This window comes from Trematomus bernacchii, unplaced genomic scaffold (genome assembly GCF_902827165.1).
Source record: "Trematomus bernacchii unplaced genomic scaffold, fTreBer1.1, whole genome shotgun sequence".
NCBI lineage: Eukaryota > Metazoa > Chordata > Actinopteri > Perciformes > Nototheniidae > Trematomus > Trematomus bernacchii.
Window position 1 is genome coordinate 941,309 of NW_022987593.1, and position 17,055 is coordinate 958,363.

At 40.0% G+C, this 17,055-nt stretch overlaps 3 protein-coding genes across 3 annotated transcripts; 2 read left to right on the top strand and 1 right to left on the bottom strand.

Moving 5' to 3' along the window:
* Positions 1–155: 155 nt before the first annotated feature.
* rhbdd2 (rhomboid domain containing 2) lies at positions 156–1,625 on the top strand. The gene has a single exon (XM_034130308.1). It carries the CDS (start codon positions 421–423, stop codon positions 1,408–1,410), a length of 990 nt encoding a protein of 329 aa, XP_033986199.1. The 5' UTR covers positions 156–420; the 3' UTR covers positions 1,411–1,625.
* A 392-nt stretch (positions 1,626–2,017) lies between these two features.
* On the bottom strand, positions 2,018–7,833 carry LOC117482256 (OCIA domain-containing protein 1-like). Its single transcript, XM_034130309.1, has 8 exons — positions 7,651–7,833; positions 7,372–7,456; positions 7,206–7,259; positions 7,066–7,113; positions 6,292–6,415; positions 4,753–4,925; positions 4,273–4,422; positions 2,018–2,227 (listed from the first exon to the last, which is right to left on the bottom strand). The coding sequence occupies exons 1-8, from the start codon at positions 7,702–7,704 to the stop codon at positions 2,190–2,192; spliced, it is 726 nt and encodes a 241-aa protein (XP_033986200.1). The 5' UTR covers positions 7,705–7,833; the 3' UTR covers positions 2,018–2,189.
* A 2,663-nt stretch (positions 7,834–10,496) lies between these two features.
* Positions 10,497–16,740, top strand: slc34a2a (solute carrier family 34 member 2a). The gene is made up of 13 exons (XM_034130307.1): positions 10,497–10,559; positions 11,614–11,677; positions 11,790–11,900; positions 12,253–12,381; positions 12,737–12,880; positions 13,072–13,183; positions 13,486–13,678; positions 14,712–14,807; positions 14,899–15,019; positions 15,373–15,540; positions 15,633–15,749; positions 15,937–16,061; positions 16,204–16,740. The coding sequence occupies exons 1-13, from the start codon at positions 10,536–10,538 to the stop codon at positions 16,738–16,740; spliced, it is 1,941 nt and encodes a 646-aa protein (XP_033986198.1). The 5' UTR covers positions 10,497–10,535.
* The last annotated feature ends 315 nt before the right edge of the window (positions 16,741–17,055 follow it).

Consider the following 17,055-nt stretch of genomic DNA (forward strand, 5'->3'; position numbering starts at 1 on the left):
TAGATTTAAATTCCGACTCAGATACAGCTTAAATGCCTTGATTTCATACGCAGTTAAATACAACTTTCACACAAAATGTGCCGGTCTTTGTCAATACATATTTTATTTTGAAACGTTTGACCAGAAGTCTTCATTTAACACTCAAGCAGCGCGAGTCTACTTCCTTCTGGAAACAGCTTGCCATCGAACAGCGTTAGTTTAAGTGTTGCCATTTAAAAAAAATAGTTTTCGCACATTTAAGTTATCCATAAGGGCATATATCAGCCCGAACATTTTAAATATTTTATAATCAACGGCCCTAAAGCAATCTGGATATACCGGTACCGCCACTTCCTGTTTAGTAAGTGTGAAGACAAACGAATCACAGGCAAAGTTTTTCTTCCGCTCATCAGCCGTGGATATCTGAAGTGGTTTTTCAAGATGATGCGAAATGAACATTTTAAATGGATCTTTCAAGAGTTCAAAGGTTTGGTTCCTGACCTCACGAGCGGGATTGTAATAGTGGTACTTTTATCGTGTGCTTTGTTCGGCATACAAACATATTTCAACTTCACTCAGGGAGTGCTCAGTGTTGGTGCTACTGTGTTTCAACATGGGCACCTCCAAAGGCTCTTGGCGTACCCTTTTTACCACAAAACCTCTGCTCAGCTCCTCGTGAACATCACAGCTCTGGTGTTTCTCAGCGGCAGTCTCGAGAAAGGTGTTGGCACTGTTCGCTTCCTGTTCTTGTTCCTGCTGCTGTCGACCACCACAGGCTTTTTCTACAGCTTCCTGGATCTAATGCAAGAAGACAGCAGCCGGAGTCCCGCAGAGGGGCTGCTTCCTGCGGCCCTGGCATGTGTGGCTCTCACTACCATGCACACAAAAATGACTAAAGGATTCCTGTGTGGGGTCAGTTTCCCCACCATGGCTCTGCCTTGGGTGCTCCTCATAATCACCACTGCCGTCGTTCCTTACAGTGTGCTCCCCTGTAACATTATTGCCATCCTGGTTGGTTGGATGTATGGGAAAGGATGGTTCTCTCTTCTGAATATATCTGCAGAAAAGGCTGGAACTCTGGAGAAGATGATACCTTTCCGGTTGTTGAGGAGCATCAGGGGTATCAAGTTTGTCCCTGCTTCCACAGAGGAGAGGAGGAAAACACTCCTTCCACAAATCAATCCAACCCCTGGTTCCTACCCGGTCCAGGCTTATGCTCCATTGTCCAGCATGAACCCAGCCAATATGACAGCCAATATTTATGAAGGCTGGTCCAACTCGACTGCCGCTCTTTCCGGTCTCACACCACCTGTTATTCCCCAAGGCTCTGCTCATAGCTCTGGGCCAAATCATGGACATGGTTCACAGCAGAGTGTTGGCCAAAGCTGCAACCACAGCCATAGCGACGGTCATGGTCATGCTCATTTATAAGCATGATGATTTATTTAATTGCTTTACAGTGTTCCATCCATATAGAGGAGCCTTGCTGCCAGGCACCTGCAGCGTCTCTCGTTTTTGGCTTGATTTTACATTAGGGTATTACAGTATTTGTCGACCGTCTGAAGCTTGTATTTTAATGACATTTGTTTAAATGTTTGAAGTTTATGTGTAACTTTTGTACATACATTTAAAAAAAACAAAAAACATTTTGTACTATTTCTTCAAATAAACTATGTGTACTAAATACTTAAAGTCTTGGAAGAAAAAAACATCCAGTATATTTAAAGAGGGCAGGATTAAGTTTACTGTATGTTAACTGGACTGAAGCTCCCAAAACTTGATAGAACTAGAAAAACTATTTATTTTCATCCTCTCCCTTTTCAGGCAGAACTATGGACAAGGTATACTTGTATAGTGTGACAAAACTAATTATGATCTGCTGATGTTGTGGTCAAGCTATACACTTTTTAAATCGATACGTCCCTTGAGATAGATTACAAAAATAACAGTTATAACCCAATCAACACTGTCTTTGTCGATCCAAATTGTGCTCTAATAGCTTGCATATTATCTTTTTGTGTCTAAGAATAGAGGACAGTTTTTTTTCTTCTTGTATTTTGTTTTATTTGACTGTTTTGCAAAGATATATATCAAACTCTACAACTTCAGGACACATGTCAGACTGGAACAAAATTACCACTGGGCTGCCATCTATACTGCAGTATATGTGATGCCAGTGTACAGATTACATCTTAATTTCACATAAGGACTCATTCCTCCCAAGAATCTCCATAGATGTTGTTCTTCACTGTAACATAAGAGACACAAGAAGAAGGGGTTTAGTGTTTTACTGAAACATTTAAAAACAACAGCTGCACTAATTTCAACTCCTAGGCCAGCCATCCTCAAAGTCCGGACTCCGGTCCGGATCCGGACCGAACCACAACTGTCTCTGGACTCTGAGCAAATTATACTTTTCATATGTATTATCTGTGTTATCTGCGAGACATCGCCACAACGCAACGAGTCAAAATTCTCCACTATGTCCACTGCATACAGCGCTCTGCATGTCAGACTGTTCCACTGTCTGTGTGTCTGTCAACGCTTTGGTCCAATCACATTCAGCATCCCGTCAGCGTTTTTTCCCCCCACCAACAGTCTGCGAATCAGAGGCACAGTAGGGCGGGTCTTCGTTTTGCTGAACAAAATGGTAATCGCTGCATTCAGCTGTAATAGACATGTCAACTTGATGCTCTGCTCACGGATGAGCATACAAAACTGTTAAGATGATGACCTTACGTGTGTAAATATATTTTTTTCTTTGTGGGGGTCTGCCCCCAAAAAACAGTTTTAAGTCCTGAGAAAGTCAAATAAGACGGTGTGTAAAACTACACTGCCCACTGCCCAGCCAAAAAAAAGTAACCACTTTGATTTAACTAGGCCAGTAGGTAAGGACATTCCACTGGATAATAACTGAAATATAAAATAATGCATGACTGAAGTGATGGAGACCATGTTTGAAGGCAAACAAAAAGAGGAAATAACAGGTCAAATCAAGCAAATCCCCCTCTCAGATTCCACAGCAACCAGAAGAACATAAATACTGGCTGGTGATTTGATTAATCAGCTTTGTGATGGAATACAAAATGCACAGTGCATATTGAAACATTTTTTTTGGACCTTTAAGATTTGTATTTGAGTACCCCTGTCCTAGGCCGTATCTCATTTATGGGATTTCCCCTCCTCGAATCCTCCGGTAGTGACCCGGAAATGAATTTCAGCGCGCCATGTTGAAGGACATCTCATTTCTCTAAATGCACTTCGAGGATCGAGCGTCGAGGAGGCTCTCTGGAGGAGCTATAATCGAGGATACACTGATGGGTCCTCCACGGCTCCTCCGTGGATGCATTTCCGGCAACAGAGATGTTTCAAAGAGTCGTGACGCACGGGCGGACTGATCTCAGCCAATGACAGCTCTGCATGCATCCCCTGGATATTATTTTATTAACTGCTTTCATCGCGACGCGATGTTTACAGAGAGAACAGCTGTGAGGTCCGTGCAGAAAGCAGAGCAGTGTGTATAATATATATCACTCAGTATAACAGGCCTACTCTCTTTATTTGCTTTAGTTTAGTAGATATCTACAAACAAAGAGTCGATATTTTTCTAAAACCATTTAGTGCTTCACATAATAAAATACACAACGGCTGTAGCCTGACTATGCTTTAGGAGCTGTGTGTGTGTGTGTGAGTGTGTGTGAGAGTAGATGCAGCAGACAGACAGGTCTCAGTTGGTTTGGTGTCCTCTGCTTACTTTTAATACTTGTAAATACAACTTTTGGCCCGTAACTTATTTTCCTCATTGTAGCGACCAGAGAGGGGAGAGGGGGGGGGGGGATTAATCCAGTCTCTGATTGTGTTACGTTATTATGAGAGTGCTCTCATACTTGTTTGATTCTGAAATTGTATATATTTATATAAATATATACATATATGTGTGTGTCCGCATCTGTAGCCTGTTATTGTCTCATTATACCGCACTGTGAATGAATTAAAAGTAAATATATAAGTCGTCATGAACACATCTGTCCATCAGACAGAGGGCTGCTGTGCCTCCTGTCATCATTAATGGACGTCTCTTTAATATGACCACTCAGAGGAGAGGAGTTCTAATTTCTCTAACCGCCTGCTGCTTCCCCTCCTCTCTCCTTGGCTCCTCCGCTCGCATCTCCTGTGGGCGGGACTAAGACACGAGGATAGGAGTCGAGGAGGGGAAATCCCAGAAATTAGATGCGGCCCTAGTCTTTTCCCAACCCAGCAAGTGTTTTAAACATCTCTGCAGTAGAAGCTTACCGTCTTTCCTGGGTCTCCCTGGCTCCCTATCAGGTGATGGTTTAAGCAGAGTCTCTGACTTCTGAGTGAGCGTGACTTCGTAGTTCTCTCTGTTCTTGCCCCTCAGATCCTCATAGAGGATGGACTTCTTCCTGGGCTCTTCGTCTTCAACTGAAAGTGGTGGGGACAGTAGACGGGGACAAAAAGCGTTATCTAGGACATAGTAAAACTTAGCAGAAGTAGGAAACACATTTCATAGTTGGATTTATTAAGTAGAATGAGGAAAATAATGTCTGACGCCATCAATAAGCCTAATTTATCTTTAAGAAATACTCTTCAGTTATTTAATCTGTGAAAAAGCACACTCGGCTCATATTGTCTTTGCAAGTTTGCATCAATTATAAATGTGAAACCTCATCATCATGATGCTCTTTAATATTGATTATTTTAACAACTCTCTTCAAAAGACAGTAATTATTACACTGTATCTGAAAAACATACTGTAGCTCCCTGGAGCGCTGAAGTCATCTTCTTTGCCCATTGGCACAGGTGACTCTGAATTGTAGTCATAACTTTGGGTAACAGGCGCGTGGCTGGGGGCTTCTGCAGCCTGGAACATGGTGTCAAATGACTGGGTGTCTGGGTCACTCATCTCTGACTGAGGGCCTTTGGATCTGGGGAAGAGAACAGAAACATATTTAAGTAGTAGATGGAGGAGGAAAGCATATAGTCACAAACAAGTGTGTGTGTGTGTGTGTGTGTGTGTGGCAGTGTTGTAGTCAAGTCACCAATTCACGAGTCCAAGTCACTCTCGAGTCACCACTCTTCGAGTCCGAGTCCAAGTCCGAGTCACCAAGGGAGAGTCGTAGTCGAGTCCAAGTCCGAGTCACTCAAGGAGTGTCCGAGTCGAGTCCGAGTCCGAGTCCAAGTCCGAGTCACCCAAGGAGTGTCCGAGTCGAGTCCGAGTCATCAATACCTGTGTCCGAGTCCGAGTCCAAGTCCGAGTCACCTAAGAAGAGTCCAAGTCAAGTCCGAGTCACAAGTCTTCATGTATTAATCTTTGTGGATATATGTGTTGAAATGTAGCTGCTCCTCTACATTGCTTTTATCCTGTCATGTTATACTAATCTGTCTAGTGAACTGCTGTGAAGCCAGTTTGGCTACAATTCTTATAATAGGTGCTATACAAATATAAAGCTTATTACTAATATTAATATTATTATTATTATATATAAATAAACTATGTTTAAAATGAGTTACCTTTTAGAGAAGTGATTATATTGGTATGCCAATATTTTCTATGGTGAAGTTTTCGTTTTGCACTTTTATTTTGATAGTAATAAGACCGGGACTCTTATTTTGAAGGAACTTTTACCGGTTAAATCAGTTTACTGATAAAGATTTAGCCCCAGAAAGCACATGGCTACTTAGCATGCAAAATGACGTCATTCTGCATGTTAAGTAGCCATGTGCTTTCGGCTGAATCTTTATTTATTGATTAGATCACGTTACTCTGATGATAGTGTTCAAGACAGCCTATATGTCTGAACTCGATCCTTAGAGTAATGTGTTACGGAGCCTTCTCTTCAATATTGTTTCCACATAGAGCACTTTGCGCTGCTCTTTTCCAATGTGGAAGCAGAATGTGTGAAAGCATACAGCACGATGCGGGGTGTGTCTCTAGACATCTTTAGACTGGAATAGCGGGGCCCAGCACACGCCAGGATAGAGGACATCAGACTCCATAGAAAACTTGCTCGAGTCCGAGTCCGAGTCCAAGTCGGAGCGTCAATGTACAAGTCGAGTCCGAGTCATCGTGGGGGGAAAAATTCACGAGTCCGAGTCCAAGTCAGCGTACGCGATAATTCACGAGTCCGAGTCCGAGTCCGAGTCCAAGTCATCGTGCGCGAAAATTCACGAGTCCAAGTCCGAGTCGCGTCAATCAGTGCGCGAGTCCGAGTCGAGTCACAAGTCCCGAAAATCGGCACTCGAGTCCGAGTCCAGGACTCGAGTACTCCATCTCTGGTGTGTGGTACTCACACTTGTAGAGGCAGTCCTTTTCTGATGGCCTCTCCCAGAGGAGAGTTCTCCAGGCTCTTGAACTTCTCTTTGCATGGTCCCATGTACGACATTTTCCCAGCAAAGTAGCCACAAAAACCAGCGACTGGATAGGCAAACGTTTTTTTAATTAAATATTTTATTCTTTAAGACCTCACTCTTGATCAGACATTATTTTGGCCATTACTATTTGCTCTTTCATATAATATTCAGGCACATTTAAACTAGGGGCAGGGGATATTCATCACTGAGAAGAGTTTTGTTAGTGAATATGATACAGTAGCTAGTAACATTATTGACAGTCCTCACATATTGACTAGGAAAACAAGTTAAAAACATTTTGTAATTCAGTCAGAGGGGATGTCCGGTTTCATATCACACTAATAATAACAACTCAACTGCCGGTTTATTTGGCGAACACGGTCAATGCTAGTGCAGTCCAATAACAGTCAATTCCTACCTTAAAGATTTTACAACGTTCAGTTTTTCAGTAAAATTGTTTTGGAGAGGTGTTGATCCAGATTTAAGATTTTTCACAAAACAAATGTCCCACCGGGATAATAATCTGATTGATTCTGATAATAGATGTATTAGTAACACCAGACCAATCGACTTATTTTTTAGGGGCTGTAGTTTGTGTTGTTGGTTCATGCTTTTATTTATTTGTTACAGTTAGAGGTGTTCTTAATATTTTGTCCACTCATTAACATGATGCAAAATGTTTAATCTCCCAGCTTTAAACAATCATGAACTTACAGAAGACTTTGGGTATACTTCCAAACTTTGGATGCGGAGTCAGAGCACCTGTAAATAAACAGAAAAGGGTCAATTGAAAATGTAAAGTATGTTTAAAATAATTTCACAAGCTGATTCCTCTCCATTGTGCATAGCATTACCTCTGGCAAGTAGGGCTCGAGTGACACCCATGCTGAGCACCGAGAAGGGCAGAGCTGTAAAGGAAGCATGTTGAAGTCAGAATTAAGAAGACAGATTTCCTTTTAGCTGTGTTTTTTAAACAACATAACACATTTCATATGTCTTGTATGTCAAAGAGAGACTTACACCTGTACCAAAAGCTTTCCTGGGCGCACTCTTTAAACACCCTCTTCTCCTCTTTTGTGGGGATGTACGAAGTGCCCATAGGCTTCTGAAGATAAACACACACACTCACCAGAGTTAGCTTTAATTCTGTTAGTTAGTTCATTAGCACTAGGCTTATTAGCAAGCGAAATAGGCAGTCCCACCTCACAAACTAATACGCTTTCAACAGCAGTTCATCCAAAGTTAAAGCTAGCCAGCTAACACGTTAGCATCCCAACGCGTGTTTATGGTTGTGTTTACCTGTGCTACCTTTTGCGTACCCTCCTCTGTATAACCTGCGGTGGTAGACGACATGTTGACGACAATATCCGGGCCTATTTAATGTTTCAAAGCTTGTGAAATAACAAACTGTAAGCCACTTGGCGGTCTGGCTTCTCTGTTTGGTACAATGTCATTGCTCCAGATAGCAGCACTGACATAACCCGGAAGTTAAAAAGTATAATTTGAAGGTGAAGCGACAAAAGTGTTGTTGTCATAAAAATATTCAGAGCTCATGATTTTTACAAATGATCATACATACTATACATGCACATAATCCTAAAAGATTGCATAAATTAGACAAATGGGTGCTTTTAAATGGGTCTTTTATTTTGAAAATGATAGTCTCATCTCAAGCATCTCAAGGTATTCGACCTAGCCATCTAGTGGTTGTAGCCTAAATAACAGTGGAATATATTTTTGGTATAATAAAGGCAATACAAAGTAGTAGTGTAATAGTTATAGTAATAGTAAGTCATAGTAAAAGTTATATGATTATGAATAGGCTATTGTATTTATTGTTCACAACTAAGCCTTTGCATTGTAGGCTAATTGCTGCTCAAGTTATACAACTGGACGAATAACATAACATTACACACATTACTTTACACTATTCTCTTACATTGTTATGTTTATATTTTTATATTTCGCACATTCACTTTCTTTAGTTACATAAATAAGTAAAACATTTAATTAAGTATCAATTGTATAACTCTTTTGCTTACACTGTGCTGCAGTAACATGTTTGATTCATTTCGCATCTACAAATGATGACAAAAATAAAAAGTAAAAAAACAGTATTCCAGTTAATTACATCTAAACAATGTCAAGAAGTTGCCAATAGGGAATAGGAAATGTTGTAATGGCATTGTATGGTGTCTAGGTGATGCTGTTGATACTGATTGAAAAAGAAGACTTTGATTGCCTCTTCATGGGATTGCATAAAGTAAAGCTAAAACGTTATGCTAGTGCTGAAAAAGATAGTATCTAAAAAAAAATATCTGTTTAGACAAAGCAGGCACGAAGAGACAGAGGGGTGATGATGAGTGACTACACAATCAATAGGCTTACATTTATCGATAAAACTAAAAATAGAGGTGTATATTTTCCTTTGTTGTCCCAGTTATCCTCCATTCAATATTACTGGCAAAATGACATGAGAGGAAGTGCTACATCAAAATAAATTTGTGTTTGATCTGTGGTTGTGTGTGTGACAGAGGAGGGCTATGATTAATTTTTGTTCACACACCAGAGCGGTTTAGGGGCCGATCAAATGTAAAATTGGCTGCATTTTCGCTGTAGAGGGGGACCTGTGATTAATTATTGGTCACTTGAGCTAAGAGTCAATTATGTCTTAAATGCCTCACATGAGAAATGTAAATCTTTTAACAAGTCTTAAAAGAGGCAAGTTTAAAATGTAAACCCATCAAACACTCGTCTGCCTTCAGCTTTGTAGTGGTAGAGTTGTAGTCATGTGAAGCATAGTTCCTTTATAGCCTAATATAGAGCTTAATATAGCTCTAACCTTCTAAAAGTCGTGTTTATACTTCAGAAATGATACATTTGGTGTTCATATGTGAAGATTATGTAAAGTATAAGATTCAATGGAAAAACCCCATTGGCTTTTTGTCTCAGGGAACCAGGGTGGTTCTAACCTTTGGGTTGGCCTACATCACAAAACATCATCCCTCCAGGACTCTGCATATATTGATCGGTGTTTCCCAATGCCAACAATGACATCCTGAAATGTTTTTCTTTGTCCAGAACTCAAAGACATTCAAGTTTACTGTCATAAAGGAGTTAAGAAACCAAGATATATTTACATTTAAAAGGCTGAAATCAAAGAGCTTTTCTAAACGATTACTCAAAATGATTAATGGTTTATCAAAATAGTTGACCATTCAGTTAATAGTTAACAAATAATGGATTCATCTTTAAAACTCCATTGTGCATTGAAATGTTAAAGTACAGCGATAGGGACTGTATGTGTGCACACCACTCAGAGACAGAAAGATAGAAGACATTTCCTTTTTTCTTTTCTTTATTAATTTCTTTATAGTCTTTATAGTTCCTTTATAAATTCATGCCAATAAAGCATAGTGAATTGTAGATTTCCTCACCAAACATTTTCCAGTCACAGCTTCCATGTGGCCGAGGCTGACTTTTGTCCCTCTCAGTTCTTTGTGCCATCAGCCATCATCAACAGTTTGATGGGGCTAAACGTAAGTCGTTGATGTGTTGGAAGTATTGAACAATGGGTAGCTGTATTAAGAGAATCAATAGATTGCTCCAAAAAAATCTCATCATGTGCCCAAAATAGAACATAGTGCACATCCGGCAACCCCCTCACTACCCCATGCGGTCTATCTGTTAGTATAAACCTTTGCCAGGGAGTCATTCTCGATGACACTCCTCTCACATTGGACCACCAGCTGGAGCCAGCATCACTGAGGGCTGTGGAGTACTTTTGTTAAGGCGATACAGGAATTCGTTTTTTAAATGGATGGACATATTTGCAAAACGGACCAACAAACAATAGAACCTTATATAAATCTCAGGCCTAAAACCAGGCGTTTGGGTAATAACAGCAAGTGTAGGTGCAGGTGAAGGTAGACACCACCAACTCAGGACTTATCAGGGACCATGTGAGGGGGATTGCAACACAACCTGCAGAGAGATTACAGTTAACAGTTGAAGGTAAGACTAAGCAAGGTTTGAAAGGCGCGGTCATCTTATCTATGTGAGGGAACTCACATCACACTCTCCTCTGCCCTCCACGCACATCAACCTCCAATATTTAACTCTATCTGCGTGGAGATAGCACTTCTAAACCTGAAGCCCAGGTGAGCTCAGCACACACAGGGAGCATGGACTCGCTCGGCCAGCCACAGGTGAGGACAAGCATAGCTTCTATTGATCTGAATAATGTATAAACTGTTTCATATTAATTTACTATTTGAGATTGAATACATTACAATAAATTGTATGTATTAAGGGTAAATAAATCACAAAGTTATGCTATTGCTTTATACAGTGTATTATATATACCTGAATTATACTCTTACAGATATACTTTTTTCTCTAAACCTTTAAGCGTGCTGTTACTATTATGATGGTAACATATTTTATCATAGTAACATAATGAGATATCTTCTAGTTTGTACAAAGCCATATTTTTACGTTAAAAGTTCTGAAGCTATCATTTTTATAAATGATTGACATGAGTTGCATGTAAGTCTATAAACATGTGTGCCCTGGCTGCAAACACAAAGGACAAAATGGATCCAGGTTATTGAAATACTGGTAAAGTATTTATATTTATATGGAATTGATTAATCAGGTGATAAAAGAACACATTGACATTTCGACCATTAAAACATACAATTGTTTAAAAACATGTGTTGATACTATTATGGACATAGGTACATTCACAGTGTTGTGTACATTAATGATATACATCATATAATATAAGTACATTAACAAAGATTTGTATTAATAGATAACACATGAATTCAAATAGCTAACATAATGTTGTTTGAATGGAATTTTACTGCAGCTAGACCACGTGCCAAAAAGATCAATACCCTGGCATGTGTGTGTGTGTGTGTGTGTGTGTGTGTGTGTGTGTGTGTGTGTGTGTGTGTGTGTGTGTGTGTGTGTGTGTGTGTGTGTGCGGGTATGTGTGTTACATACTTTGTCTAACAGTTCATAATTAGCTGTTAAACAACTCTAAGTATGTAACACACATACATGTTGGTCAAATGTAATGATTTGATTTGACTGAAATGTCTTTTTCAGACAATATATGTTCATACAACTCAAATTAAACTTCAATACATTTCCTAGAAAGTATGTGACGTTTTTAATTTGGAAAAATAGCATTTCCCCCAATCATTCAGAAGGAAATCCTTGTATAATATCTTATTTTTCCCCTCTCTTTTTTAGCCAATGGCTACTCCAAATAATTGCGAGGAAGGCGACAATAAGAGCAATGACAACATGTGCAAAGGTATTTATTTTTGTGTGAAACGCAACAGAAGGCTTTTGATGAATTGTGATGATGTAATTGATATAGTTGTACAAAGAAGTGCCGTAAATGTGCATTGGTTTGTCTGTCTTAGAGGTCAAAGCGAGCCTTGCACACTCCACTGTGGCGTTGGTTGAGGAGGAGCCAGAGGAAATAGACCCGTGGGACCTGCCGGAGCTGAAGGACACAGGGGTCCCATGGTCAGGTAAAGACTTGTAATGGAACAATTATTACTAAGGTACAGTGTGGTCTTATCATTGGACTTTTGGAGGATAACGTGTGTCCTGATTAGATGTACATGACCATGTAATACATTTACATGCCCACTAAAGTATACATATCCTACTGTACATGTGACAAAGTGTACATAACATAACGCACATAACATTGTTACACAAGCACATAGAAGCTGAACATCATATCAATAAATTCAAATAAACAGTATAACTGGAGTAACTGATTCTGCCAAGACATAATTGCCCTATTAGTCGACAATATTTTCCCATGTTTATTATTTATTTAATATTTGTCATGTCTTGTCTCTGCTCTCACTCTAGCTTTGGATACCAAAGGGAAGGTGTGGAGGGTGTTGGTGTCGGTGGGGAAGTTCATCCTGCTGCTGGGTTTCCTCTACATCTTCATCTGCTCTCTTGACGTCCTCAGCTCAGCTTTCCAGCTTGTTGGAGGTAAACACAGTAACACCTATCTTAAGCCACTTTTATATTTAGTTTAACTTAATTTAACCAGGTTTGTCCTATTGAGATTCAAGATCTCTTGTTACAATGGAGAGCTTAGAACAGCAGCAACTTCAACACAAAGTTTTAACGACTTACTCAAAAGCACATAGATTTGAGTAACATCAAATAATGCATTTTCATTATATTCCTTATCATTGTTTTATCATTGTTGTATTGATGTATTTTGTATGGTTACTTACCTTTTTATTCCTATGTATTGTAACCTTGTCCAGAAAGAAGTCAATGATACTATTACTGTTTGAAGGAGGTAATATACACATACTCCTATGTTCTCCTTGCCCAGGTAAAGTAGCGGGGGACATCTTTCAGGACAACTCGGTTCTGTCCAATCCTCTGGCTGGTCTGGTCATTGGTGTCCTGGTCACCCTGCTGGTCCAGAGCTCATCCACTTCCTCCTCCATAGTGGTCAGCATGGTCTCTTCTGGACGTGAGTATGGGCACACACACACACACACACACACACACACACACACACACACACACACACACACACACACACACACACACACACACACACACACACACACACACACACACACACACACACACACACACACACACACACACACACACACACACACACACGCACACTTAAGGTTACCTTTGTTGCTTCGGCAGTGTTATCCGTCCGGCTGGCCGTTCCTATCATCATGGGCACCAACATCGGCACTTCTGTCACCAACACACTCGTCGCCATGACGCAGGCTGGTGACCGCAGCACCTTTCGCAGGTAATTATTTTGTATTTGATGGATTGGTTCCTTTTACTGCCTTTCTCTGCAGTCAAAAAGCCCTCAACATGTTCAAGAACATTGTGTTCTTTATCTAATATTCTGTATTTAGCCTATAATTTATGATCATCAAATGTATCTGAAAAGTCACAAAATGTGGAGATTTCTATTATAAATAGTTTTACTTTCATGCTTTCTTACTAGATGACTTATTCCTGTACAGCAATAATATGTAATCCCATTAGAAAGATCAAAGGTCATCTCACTTTGCATTTATCTACCTCCTTTCACAATGTACCCAGGGCCTTTGCAGGGGCCACAGTTCACGACTTCTTCAACTGGCTCTCCGTGCTGGTGCTGCTGCCTCTTGAGATCGCCAGTGGATATTTGTATGAGGTCTCGAAGCTCATCATCGACTCCTTCAAAATTGAGAGTGGAGAGGCCCCGGAGCTGTTAAATGTGATCACTGATATCCTCACTGACTCAATTATACAGGTAAAATGTTTCGCATAATTTCTGATTATTGACATTCTGGACAAAATGTTATTAGGTCATTTAAGCTATCCTGTGGGATTAAAGAAACAATACATATTTTAATATAATAATTGTATATTAACTCCATTATCATTTTGAAATTTAGCTGGCACTTATATCCAGTTTGAATTTGAATAAGCAGCCGTTTTCATTTCATTTCAAATCTTTATTTATCCAGGTGAGTCCCTTGAGATCATTGATCTCTTTTTCAAGGGAGACCTGCTCAAGTAGGTTCCACATGAAACATAAAAACATAAAACAACAGAACAACAAAAAGGACATCATACAGCATCATTACAGGGATTAAAATGTATCCACATGAACAGGTACCAACAGCATCCGATTGTGTAGCATCCAACCGAGCTTTAAAAACATTTAGTGGCACCAGATTGCTCAGTTTCCATTTAATTTGCAGACTGTTGCAAGACAGAGGAGCTGCGCATCTAAATGCTATCTTTCCCTAAGCAGTAATGCTTTTGTTATCAGCTGTTGGAAGTGTCTGGAAATATCGTACAATCATTTTCATAATTTATACATTTGCAGAAAGTAGTGAAACACTCTCCTTCTAGTTTCTCCAAGTCCAAGTTAATGTCTGTTAATGTGTTTTTTCAAGTCCAAGATTGAAATATATCCACTTTGTTATGGTATAAAATAAAGAAAAGAAGATCATTTCCATATTGGAGAGGCTGAAAACAGCCATTTTTACCAACAATTTATCAATTATAAAAAAAGCTTTGTGGACATTCTGTAACAGTAGTCATAGTTGGGCGGATACAGAAGTTACTGCACAGTGTAATCTACTGTACGTGGTCCACTGAACCTCTCATAAACCAATCACATGATGTCAGGGTTGGGGAGGCAACTACTTAACACTTTAGGGATATAACTACGCCATAGGGAGAAAACTAGTTTGGTTAACAAAGCCTAAACAGTTCCTTAAAGTTCTTCTTTGTCATGGTTTTGATCTACTTCTTTATTTTTCCCTTCAACCTAGTTGGACCAGTCCGTCATCAATGGGATTGCCACCGGAGACCCAGCAGCCAGGAATAAGAGTCTCATCAAGAAATGGTGCCATACCTTCACCAATACAGTAAGACCAAAACATTTCAGCTCCAATATCAAATATTCAAAAACATTAAGAAGATCAAAATCTTTATTGTCAAACTGCCAATTTGTTTCAGTCCTTAGTGTACGTCACGGTTCCTGGTCCAGATAACTGCACGTCTCCGTCCCTGTGCTGGGTCGATGGCAACTACACCATCACACTGAAGAACGTTTCTGAAACGTACAATCTCCAGAAATGTAAGAGCAGTTTTGACAGTATACACTCTATTTTCTGTAATCTCTCGATTAAATTAATGTATATTATTCTCACTGTGAAAAATTGGCTTCATTCAACATGACGTTGCAAACAAAGCACAGACACTACTGTTACTGTAAGATCATACATCTTTTAGTGAAACTTTTAAAATGTATTTACAATTGTATTGACCCCATTTCCACCAGCAGAAACAGATAAGCCGTATCCTTAGAACACATAATCGTTGACAATGTTTTGTTGTTGTTGCAGTAGGCCATAAAAAAGACATACATGCAGCTTTAAAACATGAAGGATACCAGCCATCGCTGATGCATGTGTTTTTGTTTGTCCTCAGGTAAGCATATCTTTGTGAATGTGAATCTGCCAGACCTGGCGGTGGGTCTGATCCTGCTCGCTCTCTCTCTGCTGGTGCTCTGCTCCTGCCTGATACTCATAGTCAAGCTGCTCAACTCCATGCTGAAGGGACAGGTGGCCTCAGTCATCAAGAAGATCCTCAACACCGGTGAGTGGCACCGCACACTCAAGTGCAGAGAAATGAATGGGAATGTGTTGGTTAGTAACACATGCATGTTGTGTGTCTGTTTGTGTGTGCAGATTTCCCATTTCCATTCGGCTGGGTCACAGGTTACATTGCCATTTTTGTCGGAGCTGGAATGACATTCATTGTGCAGAGCAGCTCTGTTTTCACTTCTGCTATCACTCCACTTGTCGGTGAGGTCATTCATCCATTTCATTCATCTCTATTTGTGTTTTTCGTTTTTACTTAAAATTCCTGTCAATCTTTTCTTCTTAGTAAAACAATCTACCTTGACTAACTACTTTCCTGGTTACACAGGGATGATGGTAGTTGAAGAGAGGGAGTGTAATTATGTGTTTTAATTCCTGTTTATTTGAATAGGTATTGGTGTCATCAGCATAGAGAGAGCATACCCATTGTCTCTGGGTTCAAATATTGGTACAACTACCACAGCCATCCTGGCAGCTATGGCTAGTCCTGGAGAGACACTGGCAAATTCTCTACAGGTCAGTCACTTGCACAAGAAAACATGCACACATACACCACAAGTACATTTAAATATGTGTTAAATTTATTTTTGCATTTTGGGAGATACAAGAACTATTAGGTAGAGGGAGCCTGTTTTCACAGAGTTGATGTTATTTCCAGATTGCCCTCGTACACTTCCTGTTCAACATCTCTGGCATCCTTCTGTGGTATCCAATCCCCTTCACCCGAATCCCTATCCGGCTGGCAAAAAGCCTGGGAAACATCACCGCCACCTACCGCTGGTTTGCTGCCGTCTACATCATCAGCTTCTTCTTCATTTTACCGCTCTTCATCTTCAGCCTGTCTCTGGCCGGCTGGAAGGTGATGGTGGGCGTGGGTGTTCCTCTGGTCGCCATGCTGATCCTCATCGTAGTGATTAACGCGCTGCAGAAAATGAAACCCCGGTGCCTGCCTGCAGCCCTGCGATCCTGGGACTTCCTCCCTCTGTGGGCCCACTCCCTGGAACCCTGGGACAAATTGGTTGGTGCTTGTACCGCAAAATGCTGTTGCTGCAGCAAATGCTGCCAGCTTGCTGTTGAAGGGGAAGAACACAAATCACACATAGCAGTGTATGATAATCCTGCAATGAGTGCAGAGAAGGAGGTGGAAAATGAGTTCAATTTAGAGCTAAACATTCTGAAAAACACCCGGCTTTGAGATTTTAAATATATATTTGTGACTATGTGTATATAATGCAAAGAGGTACATTAGGCATGGCACAAGGACCAAACACATCCAGGCAAAACTATTTAAAATGTATGTTATTCATTTAGTATAAGATGGTTTAATAAGGAATATCAGACAATGCGAGAAGTAAGAATCCATTTTATGATTAAGATTTGTGAACAATAAGGAAAATATAATTTTCTATTGGCTTATTCTACATTATTTGGTTTTCTAACATTTTTGAAATACTTCTTTCATTTGATCAAATCATGAGATTACTAAAATAATTCAATACAAATAAGGTAT

Excerpts from the sequence above, each read along its gene's own strand:
- LOC117482256 (XM_034130309.1), bottom strand. The coding sequence starts at position 7,704 with ATGTCGTCTACCACCGCAGGTTATACAGAGGAGGGTACGCAAAAGGTA. Across the intron at positions 7,457-7,650 it reads GTACGCAAAAGGTAGCACAG|AAGCCTATGGGCACTTCGTA; the intron begins GTAAACACAACC and ends GTTTATCTTCAG. Across the intron at positions 7,260-7,371 it reads GGAAAGCTTTTGGTACAGGT|CTCTGCCCTTCTCGGTGCTC; the intron begins GTAAGTCTCTCT and ends CTTCCTTTACAG.
- slc34a2a (XM_034130307.1), top strand. The coding sequence starts at position 10,536 with ATGGACTCGCTCGGCCAGCCACAG. Across the intron at positions 10,560-11,613 it reads ACTCGCTCGGCCAGCCACAG|CCAATGGCTACTCCAAATAA; the intron begins GTGAGGACAAGC and ends TCTCTTTTTTAG. Across the intron at positions 11,678-11,789 it reads CAATGACAACATGTGCAAAG|AGGTCAAAGCGAGCCTTGCA; the intron begins GTATTTATTTTT and ends TGTCTGTCTTAG.
- rhbdd2 (XM_034130308.1), top strand. The coding sequence starts at position 421 with ATGATGCGAAATGAACATTTTAAATGGATCTTTCAAGAGTTCAAAGGT.